We start from the raw sequence: 18860 nt of genomic DNA on the forward strand, positions 1-18860 counted from the left end.
TGACACTAATAAAGGTTCATAGCCAGAGCAGCTGTTTCCTCTCTGCAGCCTGTTACCTGTTTAACAAACACCTAAATAAAAACCTGCATTCTGCATTTACACTGTGTCCTGCTACTCGCAGAATGCGTTTATACTATTTATTGATTATTTGCATCTGTATTTTTGATTATCCTGATAGTGAATTCATCATTCAATAACCCAGAATATGATTAGGTGTCTTCTGAACACTGGAAAATATGTATTTGGCTAAATGTTTCAGGGCAAATGGAAATGATTTAACTTATATCAAACCCGACGCTCAGGAATTTTCAGCCTCACATGTGACTGAATGGAAATAACGATAAATTATGTAAAATATAAATGTGTTTAACTGTTATTATGGATAAAATTAAAGTCAGGAAGAGTCTGTCTGTCAGCAAGAAACACTTTAATGGAGGAAATAACATTATGAAAAAAAATCTTTCTTATAAATAAAGTTGTTTATGGTTCTTTTGTTGTTGTTGAAACAGATTTTGAACTATGATGAATCAGAAAATAAATAAAACATAAAATTTGGGAGTGATACACTTAAATTTAATCTGTAATCTGTCTCCACTTCGGTATGAAACTGCAGTGATGTATCAGATCAGTCTGATCAGCTGCAGCGTCCAATCAATAACTGATATCCAATAAGGGGGTGTGTCGGCTGGTAAAAGACTTCCGTGAAGTCTGCTCTCATGTTTCCTCGCTCCTCAGAGATCCCTCCTCACTCCTCCAAGCAAAATAAGAGACTTGGGACGCCTGTCAAAATGGCGCATCAGGAACAACTTCCGGTTCAGGCGAGGAGCGAGGAGCGAGGAGACATAAATTAAGAGATTTGCGATGTACCCTAAGAGCACCCTGCGTCAATTGTGAACCATGACTTCTCAAGTCATGACTTCTCCTAGGATGGTGAAGTCATGACCCACCCTACTCTGCCTCTGATTGGCTAGTACTCGTTGAATATCAGGGTAAGCCAATCAGAAACAGAGTAGGGCGGGCCATGTGACTTCGCCATCCTAGGAAAAAATGTCGCCAACTGCCGCAACGAGAACTTCCGGAGGTTAAAGGTAATCTTCGTATTTGAAAACATGGACCCCAACAGAGTGGAGGAAGGTAAGTTAGCAACGTTTGCTCTTACACGCGTTTTTAATTTTCATATAGTTGTTTTGTACGAATTATATGTATGTGCAGGTATAATAGGCTGTATTTCCATTTTTTTGTTATTCATCAGCCAGCTACACTTAACGTTAGCCAGTACGTGAAAAGAAAGTTGCTGTTTTTATGCTAGCTTATATTTTTAGCTTTATTTATGTTAGCTACAATAGGTGTTTTTCCACTTTTCATCATAGACTTTTAATAGCATTTTTACTTTAGCAAGTTGCACCCTTAATTGTCCTTAAAACGTCAGGAAATTGGTGCTCTTAACAGTGTTTAATATATTCTTCTCAGTCAAGCAGAAACGACATATTATTGTTAGCTAGACAGTTGGCTATAAAGTTATGGTTAACTGTCTAGGGTCCATATTTTAATGTTTTCAAACCCAGCGTTTATAGTCCAAGCAAGTTTATGCTAACTCCAAGGATGTCAAACATTTTTTGGGACCCACATCCAGCTTGTTGAAGACTTGAAACAGTTTAACAGTCAAGTTATATGTTTCGGTGGAGACAGTTTTTAAATACATCGTAAGATTACCTTACGCTGGGTGCAAAATTTGTGGTGTAAAGTTAAAGGTATTTAGTCTGCCCTGCTTTCTTTTTGTACATTTTACTAGCATTATATGTCACTTAAATGAAGCTCATAGTCATGTGTTGCACATAATAGGACCCTTTACATTGCCCGTGTTTTTCGTCTTTCTTAACTCATTATTCAGTATTCTTTCACCTCAGAGTCATTTCCCCTTTTTAAGAAAAACGTATAAGAGATTGTGCCTCCTTCACTGAGGGGTCACCTGTAGTTGAAGATGCCTGGTTTACAAAGAAAACAATTAAAAGAGCTGTACTTTTAAGCATTCACATGAAAAGTAAATTGTCATAACAGTTTTCATGATGAAATGATACACTGTGATCACCTCTTTTGCAGCATCAGGAAAGATGAGTGGCGATGGAGATATTTCATCTGTCATGGGATTCTCTGGGTTTGGTACGTACAGTGTAGCAAAATGGACAACAATTTGATATTTTATTTCTTATATGATAAACTGACAATATGAGTTGAGTCAGGCATTGATCAAGTAAGTTTTATTTGTTCCTTCCAGGAAAGAAGGCCCGCACATTTGACTTTGATGCCATTTTTGAACAGACCCGACGAACAGCCATTGAGAGGAGTCAGCGTGCACTAGGTAAGTTTAACAACAAGCATGATACGACAAGCTGTTTAGTAATTATCTTTTTGTGTTTGTAATTGTAATCATTGCTTTCTCAGAGGAGAGACAGATGACTCAGATGGAGGAGAAAGGGGAAAGCTCCAAGTCAGTCAAGTCATCAGTCCACGCACAGAGAAACAAAGCTGCGGCTGCTACTTCTAGGTAACAAGTGATTTCTTAGATGATATGTTCGAGTGACTGCTACTGTGTATTATGGTTTGGTCAGACTGCTGCTCAGAGTTACATGTTCGTTATTCAAGTGCAAGTTTTTGCTTCATTTGACAATTGTGTTTTTTTCTTTTTAGAAAACAGGAGAGTGACAGCAGCAGTGACAGTGGTTCAGACTCTGACTCAGGCCTTATTGGGCCTCCACCGCCTCCTCAACATACAACCCAGGATGATGATGATGAGCTTGTGGGACCGCCTCTTCCACCAGGTTACACAGGCAGCACGGCTCACAGTGATGAAGAAGATGAAGAAGGGGAAGCACAAGATGACGATGATGATGTATGTCTAAAATGTTGCTGTCTTCCTGCCTCCTCAAATAAATGCACCAGTTTGTGCTGTATTGTGGGGTGCTTTTAAGATCTTACCACTAGATGGCAGCAGAAGAAAATATAAGCAGTGGTGTGTTTTGCACTATACAGAATAAGACAACTAACGTCTTCTGTTCAGGGTGCAAAATTAACTTTTTTGTCCACCGGCCAAATGGCTAGTGAATGTTTAGATTTTACCAGCCACTCAATAGATTACCATTGTTTTTTTGGCTGGTGAGTGAAGCAAATCTACCAGCCACTTGCATATTTTACCAGCATTTGGCTGATGGCTGGTGCTAATTTTGTGCTCTGCTTGTGTTGCTGATCAATAATTCAGTTGTGTCTTGGGTGATTTTTCTCTACTGCTTTGTATGTATCAGCATATAAAATGCAGCATAACTATGCATTGGTGTAAACACTCTCATCTAATTGCCTGCAAATGCGGCAAGTTATGGGTGAAATGCCTCATTTCCTAACTTCACATCCAGCGGTGTGACTGTAAGCGGTACGTAATTTGCAGCTGATGACTGTGATTCCAGACGTTTTAGTCACGGAGCCTATTAAAGTGGAAATGTCATGTGTAATTGAATGTTGAAATGAAATGCTACATTATAACTATACACCTAATTCAGCCCTGTCTTCTTTCCTAGAACCCAGTGAAGAAGATTCCAGACACTCATGAGATCACTCTGCAGCATGGCACCAAGACAGTAAGGCCATCGTCTTTCAGCACTTAGTCATTATAATTGTTCCTCATGGAGGCTCCATGAAAAATCAATTCAATGACTTTCTGTTTACCTAGAAAAAGGTGTCTACATTTATCATAAGTGTCTTGTATTTACATTATGTACACGCTACATCAGATCTGCCAAGATTGTCGAATTTTGTGCCAAATCTTAGCAACAAGAGCAAACAGCAAGTCTCTTTCCACTGATATCTTGTAGCAGTAAGCAGTGTGGAGCCAATGTGTTATCCAGAACCAGTGCTGATTACTGTTTAAAAACTATTTAATTTGATCATTACACACAATTTAACCTTAAATATTTAGCTTTTATTTATTTTTGCTGCATGTCGAGGCACTGTCAACACTGTCAAATATTCCGAGCAGCAGAAGCAACTTTCCACAGTTGGTTTTCCTCCTTTGGATCATCATTTAAAAATGAATTGTACAGACTCAGAGATTATCTTGAAGTTGTAAATGAGGCAACTGTCTCGCCAGGTATCGGCTCTTGGTTTAGACCCTTCTGGAGCCCGTCTGGTGACTGGTGGATATGATTATGATGTGCGGTTCTGGGATTTTGCTGGGATGGACCAGGCTCTGCAGGCCTTCAGATCCCTGCAGCCCTGTGATTGGTGAGTCCTCTTCTGAGAGCATAATGCATAATATCAACACATTTGCTTAACATGTGGGTAATTAGTTTCATGCAAACATTCAGAAAACTCGCTGCATTTATGTTTGCCAAAGTGTACACACATATACAAACACGCACACAAATTTGTTGAGCTTCATTGAACCTCATGTTGACTCCAGGACATCCTCTCTTTTCATTCAAAATGAGCCTTTCAGAAGCAGATGGTTGAGATGTGTGGGTGTTTGTGTGTGTGCGGGTGTTTACTCTGTTTCACTGAAGCCATCATCAAAGATCACATTCCTTATTGTTTTTTGGGAACCAGTGGGCTGAGCTGGAGCAGGCTTCCCCTTATTTGCACAAATTTACGCCACATTTAATTTGATTACAGTATGATCCAGTAGCCTCTATGGTTTACTGACAAGCCGGGTTTCATATAGAAAGCTGTGCTGTTGAGGTCCGCTGTTCCTCTTTCCTGACCCCAAAAGACAGTTCCTCACCTCGGTCTAACTGGAACAATGAGGAAACTGAGCATTTAGACCCATATAGTGAATCTTTTTCCAAACAGCATTGATGCTAGCCTCACTTTCATTTCAACATTGGAACTTTTTACTCAGTGTACAGAAATGTTGGTGCCCCATCTACCCCTTGCTGTGTTAATGCTATTTGATATTGACCTGAATTGCTAATCTCACTCTGGGTAAACTGTCCAGATAGTTGTCCGTCTCTTCACTTGCATGTGTTGCCCTGTATTGTAGAATGATCGTGTCTGTCTATGTTCACTGTTATGGTTTTGTGTCTCTGTCTGTTGGCTGTACTACATCAAAGAGGCCAACCATCATATGTACATCAGATGTTACATTGTGTTCCATAGTCACATGTACCTACTGTTTGTTTTCCCTCTTTAAAAGCTTCTTCTGTAACAATGTTTTGGTGTAAGTCACAGCTCACACGTGGCTTGCAAACAGGCACTAAGACACGTATCAGAACTTATCAGCAATACAGAAATCTTCATGTTTGATATGTATGTAACATGTGTGTCTCCTCAGCCATCAGATCAAGTCCCTGCAGTACAGCATCACTGGTGATGTCATCTTGGTGGTCTCTGGCAACGCACAGGCCAAGGTGTTGGACCGTGATGGATTCAATGTCATGGAGTGTGTGAAGGGAGACCAGTACATCGTGGATATGGCCAACACTAAGGTATGCTACATTTACACATATTTCGGGTTCATTACAACTTTAGTCTTATTTTCGTTTCTATCATTTAAATGATAACATTATACTCATCAATGTAATTGCTGAGTTTGGCAACATGGCATCATCATTACTTCTAAGTCCAACAGGGCAATAAACACCGTGAGCAGTGAGATGATAAGATAACAGTTTTACCAGATTATCTAAACCGCTTTATTCGGAAGTAAAACCAAAAGTGAGTGGACAGGAAATGTAGGTAGTAATGGTAGAGCCGTTGATAGTCGATAAATCAATTAATCGATCGACAGAAAAAATTAAATGGTAACCATTTTTATAATCAACTAATAATTTTCATAATTTTTTAAGAAAAAATGACAAACATTTACTGGTTGCATCTTCTCAAATGTGAGGATTTGAGGCTTTTCTGTGACGGACATGATAGTGTGCTGAATATCTTTCATACACACTCACATAACACTTTATTAAGAACACCTGTGTAGTCTAATGCAATCCAATACAGCAGCTCTGCCATAAATGCTACTATTTTGTCCAAACCGTTAACATACACGAGGGAGGCAATATATTAGGAACACATTTCCATATATTGCACTCCACCACCATCCACTATGACCTCAATAGTAAACATAAAGTAGATTTATCAACTTTCTGACAATGTCGACAAAAACTGAAAATTTATTAAGGAAAGGTAGAATTTATGGCAGAGCTGTTGTATTGGTTTGCATTGATATTGCACAGGTGTTCCTAATAAAATGCTCGGTGAGTGTATCTCAGACAAAACAAAGACAATTGAAGATGTCGCCATGAGCTCTAAGAAATTACAACAGGCATTTTGCACTATTTTCTGGCATTTCATAGACAAAATGATTAATTGAGAAAATAATCATCAGATTAATTGGTAATGAAAGTAATCATTTGTTGCAGCCCTAAATAATCCACCATTGCACAAGAAAGCTGTGTGGGCACACAACTACAGCAGGTCTGGTAGGTCAAAGTTGAACCAAGAAGATTGTCTGTAAACTGAGATGGATTTTATAACGGACAATTCGTGTTTCTTTCCCCAAGTAACTTCTTTTTAGCAATGTAGCTGCATTTGCAACTCCTAGCAATTAAGTTGGTATGTACAATGTCATTATTACAAAATAATAATGATGGCCAAAGCTGTAAAAATAAGACCCAATTTGGAAGTATCTTTTAATATGTTATAGGTATTTTTTCATTTCTATAGCAACAGCAGTATGCCCAAGAATGACTGCTAATTCTCAGCACAGGCCGGATGCTCCTCTTTTCTGCTCTGTGTGTTAACCCTGCCAATGCATAATGGTAGCAAGGTGTAGCCATGAGCTGCTCTGTTTTTGTTTGTGAGGATAAAGGGTCTGTGCTGTGTGACCAGCCAGAGGCAGTCCCAGAGGGAGAGGAACACCACATGCTTTCAGGACTTGTCGTGGTTCATCTCTTGCTTGTACCTGAATCTACAAAGGAGGATCCCAATTAAGTGTCCATTTTTGGGTTTTACTGTGGTTAAGAAAACTGTATCGGTGGTCACTAACCATCTGTGTCAGCTGTAGTACATTTAGACATGGTTTATACCAGCCATATTAATCACTTGTACAAGTGAAGGCCCATTGATTGCAAGTAGTGTTTTCCTGGATGTCCTACATTCTTGTCCTGCTCAGCCCCATCTGGAGCTGATGGGAGAGTTTGGTTCAATGACAATGCGTTTTGGCCCACTGACAATGTCCCAGTCGATTAGCTGTGTCTCATGTGATAATTAAGTTCCTGCCTCTGCTCTGCCACTGTCGACAGACAATTACTTCCCTCCGAACTCATCCCACTGTGTGCAGAGAGATTTGCCACACAGAGGCCTAGATACACAAGCAGGAGCATTGTATTATATGTTGTTTTTATGTCTATAAAATCTTAGAGAACAGTGAGAAACGCCAATCACAGCCTTCAAACTGCTTTGTTTTGTCCAACAAACAGTCCAAAATCCAAATCCATCTGAGAAGCTAGAACAAGAGAATAGTTGGCATTTTCATTTAATAAATTACCTATTTGATGATAAAAATTGTTAAATTTCTGTCAACTTGATTTATTGATTCTCTATCCTGCTCCAATTTTCATTTGATCAACTAATTGATTAATCAACTGGTCCTTTCAGCACTCCCAACTTGGACCTAACAGATACAGAAAACTGTTTAGCCTTTGCTAAATGCAATTGCAATGAAAACTACGGAAGCGTAATACATTTGCCCTGTTTTTCTGAATTAACGAGATAATTATCTCAGAATTCTGAGAAAAATTTTCATGGAAAAAAAAATTTGCTCTATTTTTCTGAACTAAGGTTGACTGTTGTGTTGCCTCACGTCGCCTCATGTCTGGGTCAAAAAGTTGCACTTGAATACACCACAAAGACGACAGCCAACGGCCAACTAACACGTACGTTCTGCACGTGCGTGAGAGGAAATAACTCCCCATACCAGCAAGTGGCAGTAGCCTGTATTCGTCATTCAAAAAGGGAAGACCTAGGAGTGCGGATTACAATCCATAAACAAAGCAGTGTTTGCTTATTATTTTCACACCACTCGCTCACCACAGACGGTTTCATTATATAGCTACTTCTAATTGAGAATTCATTAGAAGTTGAATTCAAGTATCTTGACTTCAAGTCAAGAAATTGATAAGGACATTGTCAGCCCTTGATCTTTTGGTTGTGGAAGAAGAAAGGAAAGTTGATTGCTTGCTTTCATCACCTCCGTTTCACTTCTACCGATTTGCTGAACGGCCAATCAGAGTGATCTCTCTCAGTCAGTATGCCCAATCAGCCAAAAAGCTGCCGTCAGGGGTCCGACTAGCGGCAACAGACCCAACACGTCACGAAAACTAGGGCCATAGACGCTTACTGACGGTCTGACATTGGCCAAATGTCAGCCTGGTGTGTCACGGCCTGTAGCTCTGTCTGATGTGTTTGTTTCATTTCATCTATTTTTGGGCTTTGATGACACATTTTTGCCTGTCTTGAGGTGCCTGTGCAAAGTCGACCAAGTAATAACAATACCATCTATTTTACTTAAAGACACAAGTATCTCCCTTTTTTCATGAAAAAATTCTCAGAATTCTGAGATAATTATCTCGTTAATTCAGAAAAACAGAGCAAATTTTTTTCTCAAGTGAATGCATTACACTTCTGTAGAAAAAAAACCTGGGAATGCCGGTTTTGTCCCTAGTCAGTTCTTGTTATCAGAGTGGTTTCTTTTCTTGGCTGTTTGTCATTAACTTACTCTATTTTTGTTCACTGTTTGTAAGAGCATTAGTCTGTTTCTCTTTAGTCATTGGCAATTTGTTGTCCTAAACAGTTGAGGAAGAGGAAGGAAGGTATCGGCTCCTTCACCCTCATCATGAAGCTCTTGTGATGAATGATTCTGTTTATTTTGATGTTATTGCACAGAGCAGGGAGGCAGTCAAGTCATTCACAGCCCATTTGAGCTTTAACCTCATCATATGGTGAGTGTGTTTTTTTACCATAACATTTAACAACCTAGCGATTTGTCATTACTCCTTTTTAGTCGTTAAACAGCAAGACCTAGGCAGTTTCCTTTAATCGATTATTAAAGCAGTGTGCTTAAAGTATTTGACAGTGAGCAGGCAGGCCTCTCTTCCTGATGCACACACACTGATGTCATTCGGTCAACTTCTGCTCATGCAAGGCTCTGCCTTCTTGAGCATCCTGTCAAACAGCAGTATGTCATATCTGAAGCCTCTTTGCAGCATACTGAAGTGTTCCTCTCTGACCTGGCAAAGTGTTATCCCACTTTGAAGTCATTTGTTATGAGTAATTCTCCATAGGACTACTCTAGCAGCGGAAATCGCTAAAAGTTACTCTGCTAGGAGCTCACTGTTTGGAGCTGTGACCTACAGCCTGCTGCACTACTTCAAAGTTCACTGGTTCAGTTATAAGTCAAGGCTTCTGTCGAGAAACGCCAAAAGTCAAGGTTACAATATGATCAAATTAAAGGTCCAAAGACCATCCTGTCCTCAAGAGAGAGCCCTTTTAAGGTGCATTCAGAAGAGGTTACACAATGGGCGCCTCCAGGGAACTTTTTTATGTGTTTTAGACGACTTAGTCCCTGTTGCCATGTGAGGCCTCACAGTTGCCATGAAGTTCACAACAAAACTCTGAAGTGCATCGTCACAATAATTTAATAGCACTCCTGAAATAATCAAACGGGTGACCTTTTGCACAGCAGTTTTGGCTCAAGAACAGCTGTCTTTGCACATAATTTGTGTGCTCTAAAATTACAAAAGAAGTCTTCATGATTTTTTCTTTATTGGTTCCTCCTGGCAACATTTCCCATTTTATGTTTCTACTGGCTCTTACTGGTTACAACTGCTACAGCTGGTTTTTAAATATCAAATGAGTTTGAAAACTGGCGTTAGGGCAAGCGGCAACCCTGAATGTCTATGTTGCCTACTGGATCAACATTAAACCACATGATTCACAGGTGTTTACTGCATCTCAAAATGACTGGAAGCTAGCTACAGGAGCTGGTCAGCAACAATTTAGTGCCTGTTAAAAGTGTGTAATTTGTTAATTTTCACTTTCTGCTCTTTTAAGGGCCACACGGCTATGCTGAATTCTGGCTGCTGGCATCCCAAGATTAAAGAAGAGTTCATGACGTGCTCCAATGATTGGTGAGTTTTAAATATGTCCATATGTAATGTACCACTGAGATGTAGGCAGAATCTGTGTTTGTGCAGCTGCTCTATAGTATATAAACGTAATGCATTGTATGCATTTTTTGTTAGATGTCCTGGTATTAAAATGTGTCACTTTTACTAACACTTAATTAAAAGTCCATAAAGGTAAAAGTGGATGAAACAGGTGACATGCTGTGATTCTGGGTATTTCTCTGAAGTACTGTACACTGCCAAATCTAATTTTCAGACAATGCTAACTAGTTTTAACTGTAAGTAGTGAAACTATCTTATTTTGTTGCATCATCCTACATGGCTTCCCAGGATGTGCATAAAAAACATCTTATTTAATGGTCTACTGCACAGTGACATCGAGAATCTACCCAAAGAAATCCCTTCACTTTATCAAATTAAATTCTTATTGGATTTGACATATTTAAAGACATGTTTGATGCTTCTGAATAATATGATAATTTGTCCAACATTTATTCAGAATCATCCCTGCTGGGCAAGTAACTAGTGAACGCCATAGCCAAGGCAACGCTCTGAACTCAACAGACTTTTCTTTGCTCTCATCTCCTCTGTGACCAGCAGGGAGTCCTCTAGTCCAGACTATGCTTCTGGAAATAGTAGTTTGGCCTCACTGCTGTGCATTTACACATGGCACATTTTCTGCTGGATGTAGTCCAAATACAGATCTCTATTTGTATGCAGTGATTTGGACCAGAGCAACACTGCAGGAGATAGTAAGATGTCACACACACACACACACAGAGTTAGAAGAGTTTTAGCAGTCTTCTGTCTACTTACAGCAGCACTAGTCCTGTATGTCTGCAGAAGCTGTAACCTTTGCCATGTGTATAGGTGTGCGTGAATATTTGTGAGTGAACACGTGTGACGAAAGCACAGTGATGAGTCTAAGTGAGTGTGACAGGCAGCAGTGCAGAAACCCAGGGCTATCATCATCATTAAGTGGAAACAAGGGCCTGGCTTTGTGGGCAGGCCGCGGCCCAGTGTTTACCAGTGTTACTGCTCTCCCAGATGTGGAGGCTGGTTTATTTAGCTCTTATTGAGGCTCTGGAAATCCTCCCCTGGCACGTTAGCACTGGGTGTTGCCCCTGGCTGACTCACAGGAGAACAGCAGAGAGGAGCGCACAGGGAGCCATTCACAGGCAGAGCAGCTGCGTGTGAGGAGGGTTCACATCAACAGTGCAGGTCAGCAAAGCAACCTGAGTCTCGGAGAGAAAGAGGCAGTGATGAAGAGAGGGAGGGATTGCTCAGAGTGATTTACAGGTGGGAGAGGTTTTCCATCTAACCCCATGTAAAGTCTCCCATATTGCACTTTTCCTTATCATCATATTAGTAATGTGCAGTGCAATACAGGCGTTATTTAGTGATAAAGTGCGGTACTCTTGGTTGACCCCACAAACCTTCGTCTTCAATCAAAAGTCCCTCTCATTCCTCCAATAAAACAGAATGTAACCATCAGAGTTTTAACAAGTGCCAAACATACCTATCATCACTTCTTCAATCCTTGTTTCTGTACTCTGGTAACCCATCATTTTTCAAATTAAGCGTTAAAGATTTTATCATACAAGTTTTATTTTTAGTACGTAAGTACTATTTTTGCAGACTTGCTTTTAATTGTTTTCTTTCTGTCTGTTAAACATTTTGTAAACATATTTTTAGATTAGTTTGATATTTAAAAAAAAATTGTGTTATTTTAAAAAACAAGGACCATCAGGCTATGTTTCAGGTTTGTGGGAATGGATTTTATGGATTTTACTCAGTATATTTATTCAACTTCTTGGAACAGGCCCCACAGCTATATTGAAGTGAAAAAATATTGTCTTAAAATAAGAGTTTTTTGCCAACAGCATTTTATGGTCTCAATACATATTTTTTCTACTGTGAGTTTAGGTTTGGATCATTAAGAAAAGATGTCTATGTTTGTGTTTTTGCTTGAGTGTTCAGCCTATCACACTCGGTGGTGGTCGCCTCTTAGCTCCATCTACCTTCCCTCCACTTTTTTCCCCCAAGTCGGAATTTTCTGGTTTGGCTGCTGCAAGATGTGTAAGTGCATTAATGCCAACTTTGTTCTGCTGCCGCTGTTGTGCAGGCATGAAACAAAGCTGTGACACCGCAGTCCCCTCATAGGTGGACCTTTTGTGATTAGACATAATGTAACCCTATGGACAACATTATGGAGGGAGCATCTCTTTCTAACTTTCTTTGCCCCTCACCATCCCCTGATGTATGCAGCTCCATCCACTTCAGTGCCATCCTTTGAATTATGGAGTCCGCAGAGGCCACACTGTAGTCAGTGGGCCTCTTAAGAATGGACCACCAGTTGGCCAATAGTACCAGTGGGTGCTCGCTACTGGCTGTGTGTGCTTAAACATCAGACCAACACTTCTGTCTTTCTTCCTGTGTCAGCCCAGTTAGAGAGTCTTTGTTGTGTTTATTTGAATAGGTTATTAAGCATGATCACTGGACCGCCCAGCTCCTTAATTAAAGGCCCCCCCAGTTGTATGGAATCTCATTCATAAGAACTGCCTCCCAGCTCCTTGAATGATTTCATTAACCCAGCCTTTTTCCCTGAGAGGAAGTACTGATGAAGCAGTTAAATAAAGCAGCAGTAGGGTGGTGGTGATTGTCCTTGCGCACTGAGGGTTGAATGGCGTTCCAGCAGAACTGCGCGTCTCTCGTCCATCAGTGAAAAGCATTTCTGCTCGGACTGGTGTGAATGTGTCAACGTTTCACATTCCTCTGTCATTCTGTTTGAGAGATGGTGAGACTGTAAAACAGCACAATATTTTCCAACATTATTCATTTTAGATCCAAAGAGGCCAAATGCGTATTAAGCATAGAACCACTTAAACTAAGGCTTCGCTGAAAGACTGAACACCTGTTTGAAAACTGCAGATTTATTTCTCAGAAAGTGAAGGCAATATGTGCTGGGTCTACTCCCGGTGGAAGTATTTCTTTGGCAGGATTGAACTTGAAGTAAACTAAAAATATGGCCGGGACTTTTTTGTCAGTGTTTTTTTAAATTTTTTTTTATGAGAGCTGGATCCTTTTCAAATAAATGAAATCATAAACAGTAGTGGCATAAAAATCCTTGATGTTGAAAAGTTTTAAAATGGTAATGAACCATACTGTAACTAACAGTGTTGAAGTCTATGCCTCAGTGCCTTCAGTGACATGACATGGCTGATTATTGGCTTCACTTTGTCTTTTTATGACACCCCAGGAGAACGATCAAAAATTTATGTCATGCTCCTTGCTCCTTTTTGTGACTGAAATTTCAGCCAGTGGAGCAGAGGATAGGACAAACGGCGACTTTCTAATTGAGCCCACATGTTACTTCTGTTGAGTCTTGAGACACACTTGCACATGTACACACACAAATACACACAATTTGAGGAATGTTTCCAGGAGGTTTGAATGCCAGGGATTCCCTTCCTGCTGGCCTGCTGTCAAGGCTGCAGCTGGACTCGGATGTGTAGCTGTATGCAAGGAGACCCTGAGGACAACATGGCAGGGCCTTTTACTGCTGAGGAACAAACTATTTGTCTTTATCATGTGCTCAAACCAAACACATGATGTGATACATGTGACATGTTGAGGAGTTACTACTGGAGAACATCCGGAAAATAGAAAATGTCACACAAAGCAGATTCATGATCCGCTGCTCGGATAAATCCTCATATTTAATGGTGCTTTTTTGCTACCTGTGGTCTAAGTTTTTTCTTTATAGCTTTGTATGAGTCAGTATTTCTTTCTCTTTTAACTTTTGTATCCTGGGCATCTTAATTGATCATATCTAGCATACTCATGTCTAGTAAGTAGGTCAACTATTTTTCAGTACTCTGAGTGAAAAGCTTGGTGATAGCTTACTCTAGATCTTTCGAGAGGACTGCTGGATTGTTAAATGTGATCTACGTGACAGAACAGGGATGAAGAGTGAGGACAGACACCACGAAGTGTGTGTGAGCATGTTGGGGCGATTCGCAGTTTGACACATCAGGTTCATCCACAGTCCAGCGCGTCTCCAACTGTTGCCTTACAATGCTAGTGTTCCATATCCTGCCCAAGAACGCACATACCATACCACCAAGGTGTGCATTTGTCCTCCTTGTTCAATTTACAGTCATGGCTGATTTTTTGAGTGACAGTAATTTGTAGTTTTTTAGTGTGTGAATACAGTGTTTGTTTCTTTTCTTACTGAATCAGGCCACTTCATTGTGGGGAGGTCCGAGAGGAAAGCGTCTTATCAACCAGATCGCTTGATTAAATGTGAATAGCTGTCTTGACTTCTTTTAGTCCTTGAGTCAAGCTTTTTGTGCCTGTAGTGTGTGGTCTCACCTGCTCAGCTAACACCTATTTAGATTGATCCTCCAGCTTGGAGCCACACTAATAATGTGGTGATTTTGCTTGGATCTGTATATCACTGCACCCACAGTGCATCTTTACTTAGACCACAGCGATTCCTCTTTAGCTTCCTCGCTTGAGTGCCAGCATGTGTATGCCTCCTCCCAAATCCCTCTGTTATTTCCCCACTTTATCTTCTTCAGCTGCAATGGAAGATGGAGCATCTTCCCCTCCTAATCCCCCTTTCTCATAACAGAGCCCCAGTTAGTCAGTCAACCGGCCACCAGGCAACACACCCTGTCCCCATCACCGGAATTCGACCAATAAACAACCTTATACAAGACGTATGCCTTTCTTTTCCGTCTCTCTTCCTTATCTCTTTATCTGGGAAAGTGATCCTAGCAATCGTCAGCTCCCCTTGGTCTATAACCTGACGGACAGATAAAATCTGGGGCCCGGGGAGTTGTCACTCCTCAGTTGATGTGTGAACGACTGCGCTACCTCGTAAAGTGCACACGCATGACTGAGGATGTATGGCTCTCATTTTATTGCATTCACCCCTCTGTCTCTGAAGCATTTGTGTGGGAAAAGGGGGCTGCCGACTGAAGGGAAAACAGGGTTGCAGGGATAAGAAAAGGGGCAAAGGTACTGCCCCAGAATATTTTCACTTGTTCATTGCTGTTACTTTCCCTAAACAACCACCTCCTCTGAGTGAGGAAAGACTAGAGGCTGCCTCAGAGGATGTTCCCTCTCTGGAATAAAAAGCGCAGTTGTTACAATGAATTAAACCTGGGATTTGAAGTTAGATTTTTGTTCATCTGGTGGGGGTTGGAACATTTTTAAGCTTTAATTAGCAACTTTAGAGTACAAACAGTTTCCTCTTCCCTGCCCTGCTCTGTGTCTTGCTCTTGACAGGCGAGGGTGTGCAGTCTTCGTCCTATGCTTTGTGGTTGGCTCAAGACTGGCAGGCTCCAACCTCCCCGCTCTGTCCCCCTGACAGCCAGCAGTGCCATGTTTTGGAAAGATCCCTCACGATAAATAGCATTCCAGGTTTTGTGTGCTACGCGAAAGGTTATGTTGTCTTTATTGGCTTGACAGACGCCTACGGTCTTCTGTAAACAAAATAGAGATATCTGTGTGAGGCAGCAGGTGGACCAATTTGTCATCCAGTCCAGGGCTATCACTCTTTCTCATTCTCTCTCACACATACACTCATGTTAACACTCAGTGTACAATGCAGTAACCTACAGGTTGTGCTGGGAAACATCCTTACATATGTGGCTTTTGCACTTTTTTCCCAGTAAGAGATTTTCTCATTTCTTAACAGCCATGGTTTATGTGGATTTAAACACAACTATGCATCAAACAGAGTTTTATTTGACCCTTTCCAGTTCTCACTCAAACCATATGTCTTCAGCTGGCATTTGTATCACATTGTTAGACTTATCCAAACACAGTTGAGTGTGCGTGTCTGTGACTTTGTAGCCGGCCATGGAGGAATCCTTGCCTGGCTGTTAGTAGCAGCCCTCACTGTGTGTTTATACTCCTCTGCTGACCTCATGACCCGAAGGTCACGATGCTCACTAAAGCAGCCAGTGGGTCACAGACACATTTGGATGCATTCTGTCTGGCGTGAGTGTGAGTGTGGGTGTGTGAAAGGTTGGTTAAACATGTTTGTGTGTAGTTCAGTCTTTCAATAAATAAATGTGGAATGTCAATTTGTTGTCGTTACTGCCTTCTTTTTATCTCTTTTACATAGTTTCCCTTTTTTTAAAACATTTTTTCACTGTAGGCTGTGTTATTAACTTTGTTTTGAATTCTGGTGGTTTCACAAAGGCCCTGAAAGAATAAAAAGCTAGTTGAATAAATTGATGAGAGTTAGGTTAAGTGGTAAGAAGTTGTGTGCAACATCGCTTGCCTGGACATCCTCTAGACACCAAGTCATGCCAACAGGGTCAAAGGAAAAACGTTCCACCTTATTTTAACTTAAACAACTCGATGTTCTCAGATCATTGTCCACTCTACTTTGAAATTCAAAGCATGCGGAAATACTGACATCTGCTTTGACTTTTTTTTTTATTTCATCCTTTTTTTTCTTATTTTAACAGATAATTGAGTCACATGGTTTCATGTTTAGTTCGGTGATAGCATTGGTGATACCATATATCTTCATTTTGCATTCTTTATGTGTAAATGTATGTCCATTTTTGTTGGTTTGATGGGTAAATTAAATGCAATATTAGTGAAGTAAATTAGTAAACTTTTTTTTTTTTTAAATAACACAATTGAAGTCGGTATAATGTGTAGTTGTTTATATAGACCAATCAGGGACTCTTGTTGGGCCTAAGTTAGAACACTATATAATTAAATCTCTCATTTGCATGTTTCCAAAAAAATCTGCATTTTAATTCCTTGCTGTCAGTGGTCCAGGTTGTGTAATGTGTCCAACAGATGTAGGAAAGAGAATCAGGATTTCATGGAAGCTTCAGACATGCCTGTCACACTGATCTACTGTTCTGCTGTTTGCTAACCCCTCACCCTGCAACACATAGCTGCCTAACCTCATGTTCATGAGATTGATTCGGATATACTGTATCTCTATATGATTCTGATTTATTATGGTGCGGATGGTGTTAATGACCAATATGTTTTGAGGGACAGATATTTTATGACTGATTCATGACAGTTTGATGAGGATTAATTCAGTTCTCTGTCTGTCCACAGCACTGTGCGCACATGGGACCTGAACTCAGAGAAGAAGCACAAGTCTGTGTTTAAACCCCGCTCCTTCCAGGGGAAGAAGGTCACCCCCACATGCTGCACCTACAGCCGTGATGGGAAGCTTGTTGCAGCAGGCTGCCAGGATGGCACCATACAGATCTGGGACAGAAACCTCAGCGTGAGTCTTAAAACACACACATACCAACCACCACAATGTACAGTGGGTTGTAAACATAGGATGTCTGTTTTGTTATGGCCTTGGGTACAGAGTCATGAGACTTAGGTCATCTGGTCACAGGCCAGAGAGGCCAGAGTTCAACAAGTCACTAACACTGAGAATAATTCAAAATGCCTGGCTTAAAAATGCATTTGTCCAAACTTGAAGTAGTTGAGAATGTTAATAAATAGCCTTTCTGACCTGCATCGACTCTGTTCTCAGACTGATGAGGTACATGGCAGTGAGCTTGGGTCAGAGTCGCTGTCATTCTGCCCAGCCTCTATAGAAACAACAGTCTGCAGCCATGCTAGTGGCTCTGTGATGCTGCACTTAGGCACAGCATTGCTTTGATCTAAATGATAACTTCAGCATGCTAACCTGCCAACAATGATAATGCTGACATTCTGATGTTAAGCAGGCATGTTAACCATGTCCAAGATCTTAGTTTAGTCTGTTAGCCTGCTAAATATTTAGTCATAATCCAAAGTATTGGACACATTAAATGGTGTGAGATAAAAAGTTAAGGGAGTGAGTGATTACAGTTTATTCTGTGGGAGACATGGCAACATATCCAATAGTTGTTGTAACATTTCACTCAAAACCACAACCTGTGAACCTTATGGTGATACAGAAAAAGTCAGGGGATCATCAAAGTCATCAGGATACACCATCTGGGAATCATGAAGGTCTGTATAAAAGTTTGTGTCAGGCCATCCGGTAGATGTTGAGATTTATCACAGGACAAGTGAAAACTTTGACCTGATGGTGGTGCTAGAGGAAAAGTCAAAAGTCATGACTAAAGTCATTAGGATGCATCTTCTGGGCGCCATGGATGTCTGTATGAAATTTCATGCCAGTCCATCTGAGGTATTTTGCTAAAAGCCAAAAATGTCAAGCCGCTGATGGTTTAACAAGAAAGGTCAGAAGATCACCAAAGTCAGTAGGATTCATCCTGTGGGAAACATTAATGTCTGTACAAGATTTCCGTGGCAATCCATTCAATAGTTGTGGAGATATTTCAGACTGGACCATAGTGGTGGACAGACTGACATTGCCACCCCTTGGGCCACATTGCTAGCATGGCTTAAAAAAAAACAACTTATTATGTAACTGAATTAACTGGCGTGTGATGATTGAGTTGAGTTATATGGAAGTTGTTGGGAGGCCCAATCACAATTTCCCTCTGTACATTTTCCACTATTAGTTAATTAGGCAATTAGTGATCAAAGTGTACATTCCATTCTTTCAAGATTCACATTGTTGAGGTAATAGTTGATCTTGGCTCCTGAGAAGCGTTGCTCTCACTTGTTTCGCTGTTTTCACTTGAGTTATTTGACAAATTGTCACTGTGAACAAAAATGACTTCCATT

The 18860-nt window shown here is 40.6% G+C and overlaps 1 protein-coding gene across 1 annotated transcript in view; it reads left to right on the forward strand.

Moving 5' to 3' along the window:
- The first annotated feature begins 1035 nt into the window (after nt 1-1035).
- LOC121885962 (WD repeat-containing protein 70) overlaps nt 1036-18860 on the forward strand; it is a 40805-nt gene continuing 22980 nt past the window's right edge. Inside the window, exons 1-10 of the mRNA XM_042395815.1 lie at nt 1036-1134; nt 2101-2160; nt 2276-2359; nt 2443-2545; nt 2689-2890; nt 3570-3629; nt 4139-4272; nt 5318-5471; nt 10099-10175; nt 17277-17451. Of these exons, the coding sequence (XP_042251749.1) occupies nt 1110-1134; nt 2101-2160; nt 2276-2359; nt 2443-2545; nt 2689-2890; nt 3570-3629; nt 4139-4272; nt 5318-5471; nt 10099-10175; nt 17277-17451 (1074 nt within the window). The 5' untranslated portion in view covers nt 1036-1109. The remainder of the gene's footprint in view (nt 1135-2100; nt 2161-2275; nt 2360-2442; nt 2546-2688; nt 2891-3569; nt 3630-4138; nt 4273-5317; nt 5472-10098; nt 10176-17276; nt 17452-18860) is intronic.

The sequence above is a fragment of the Thunnus maccoyii genome, chromosome 19 (assembly GCF_910596095.1).
Source record: "Thunnus maccoyii chromosome 19, fThuMac1.1, whole genome shotgun sequence".
NCBI classification, from domain to species: domain Eukaryota; kingdom Metazoa; phylum Chordata; class Actinopteri; order Scombriformes; family Scombridae; genus Thunnus; species Thunnus maccoyii.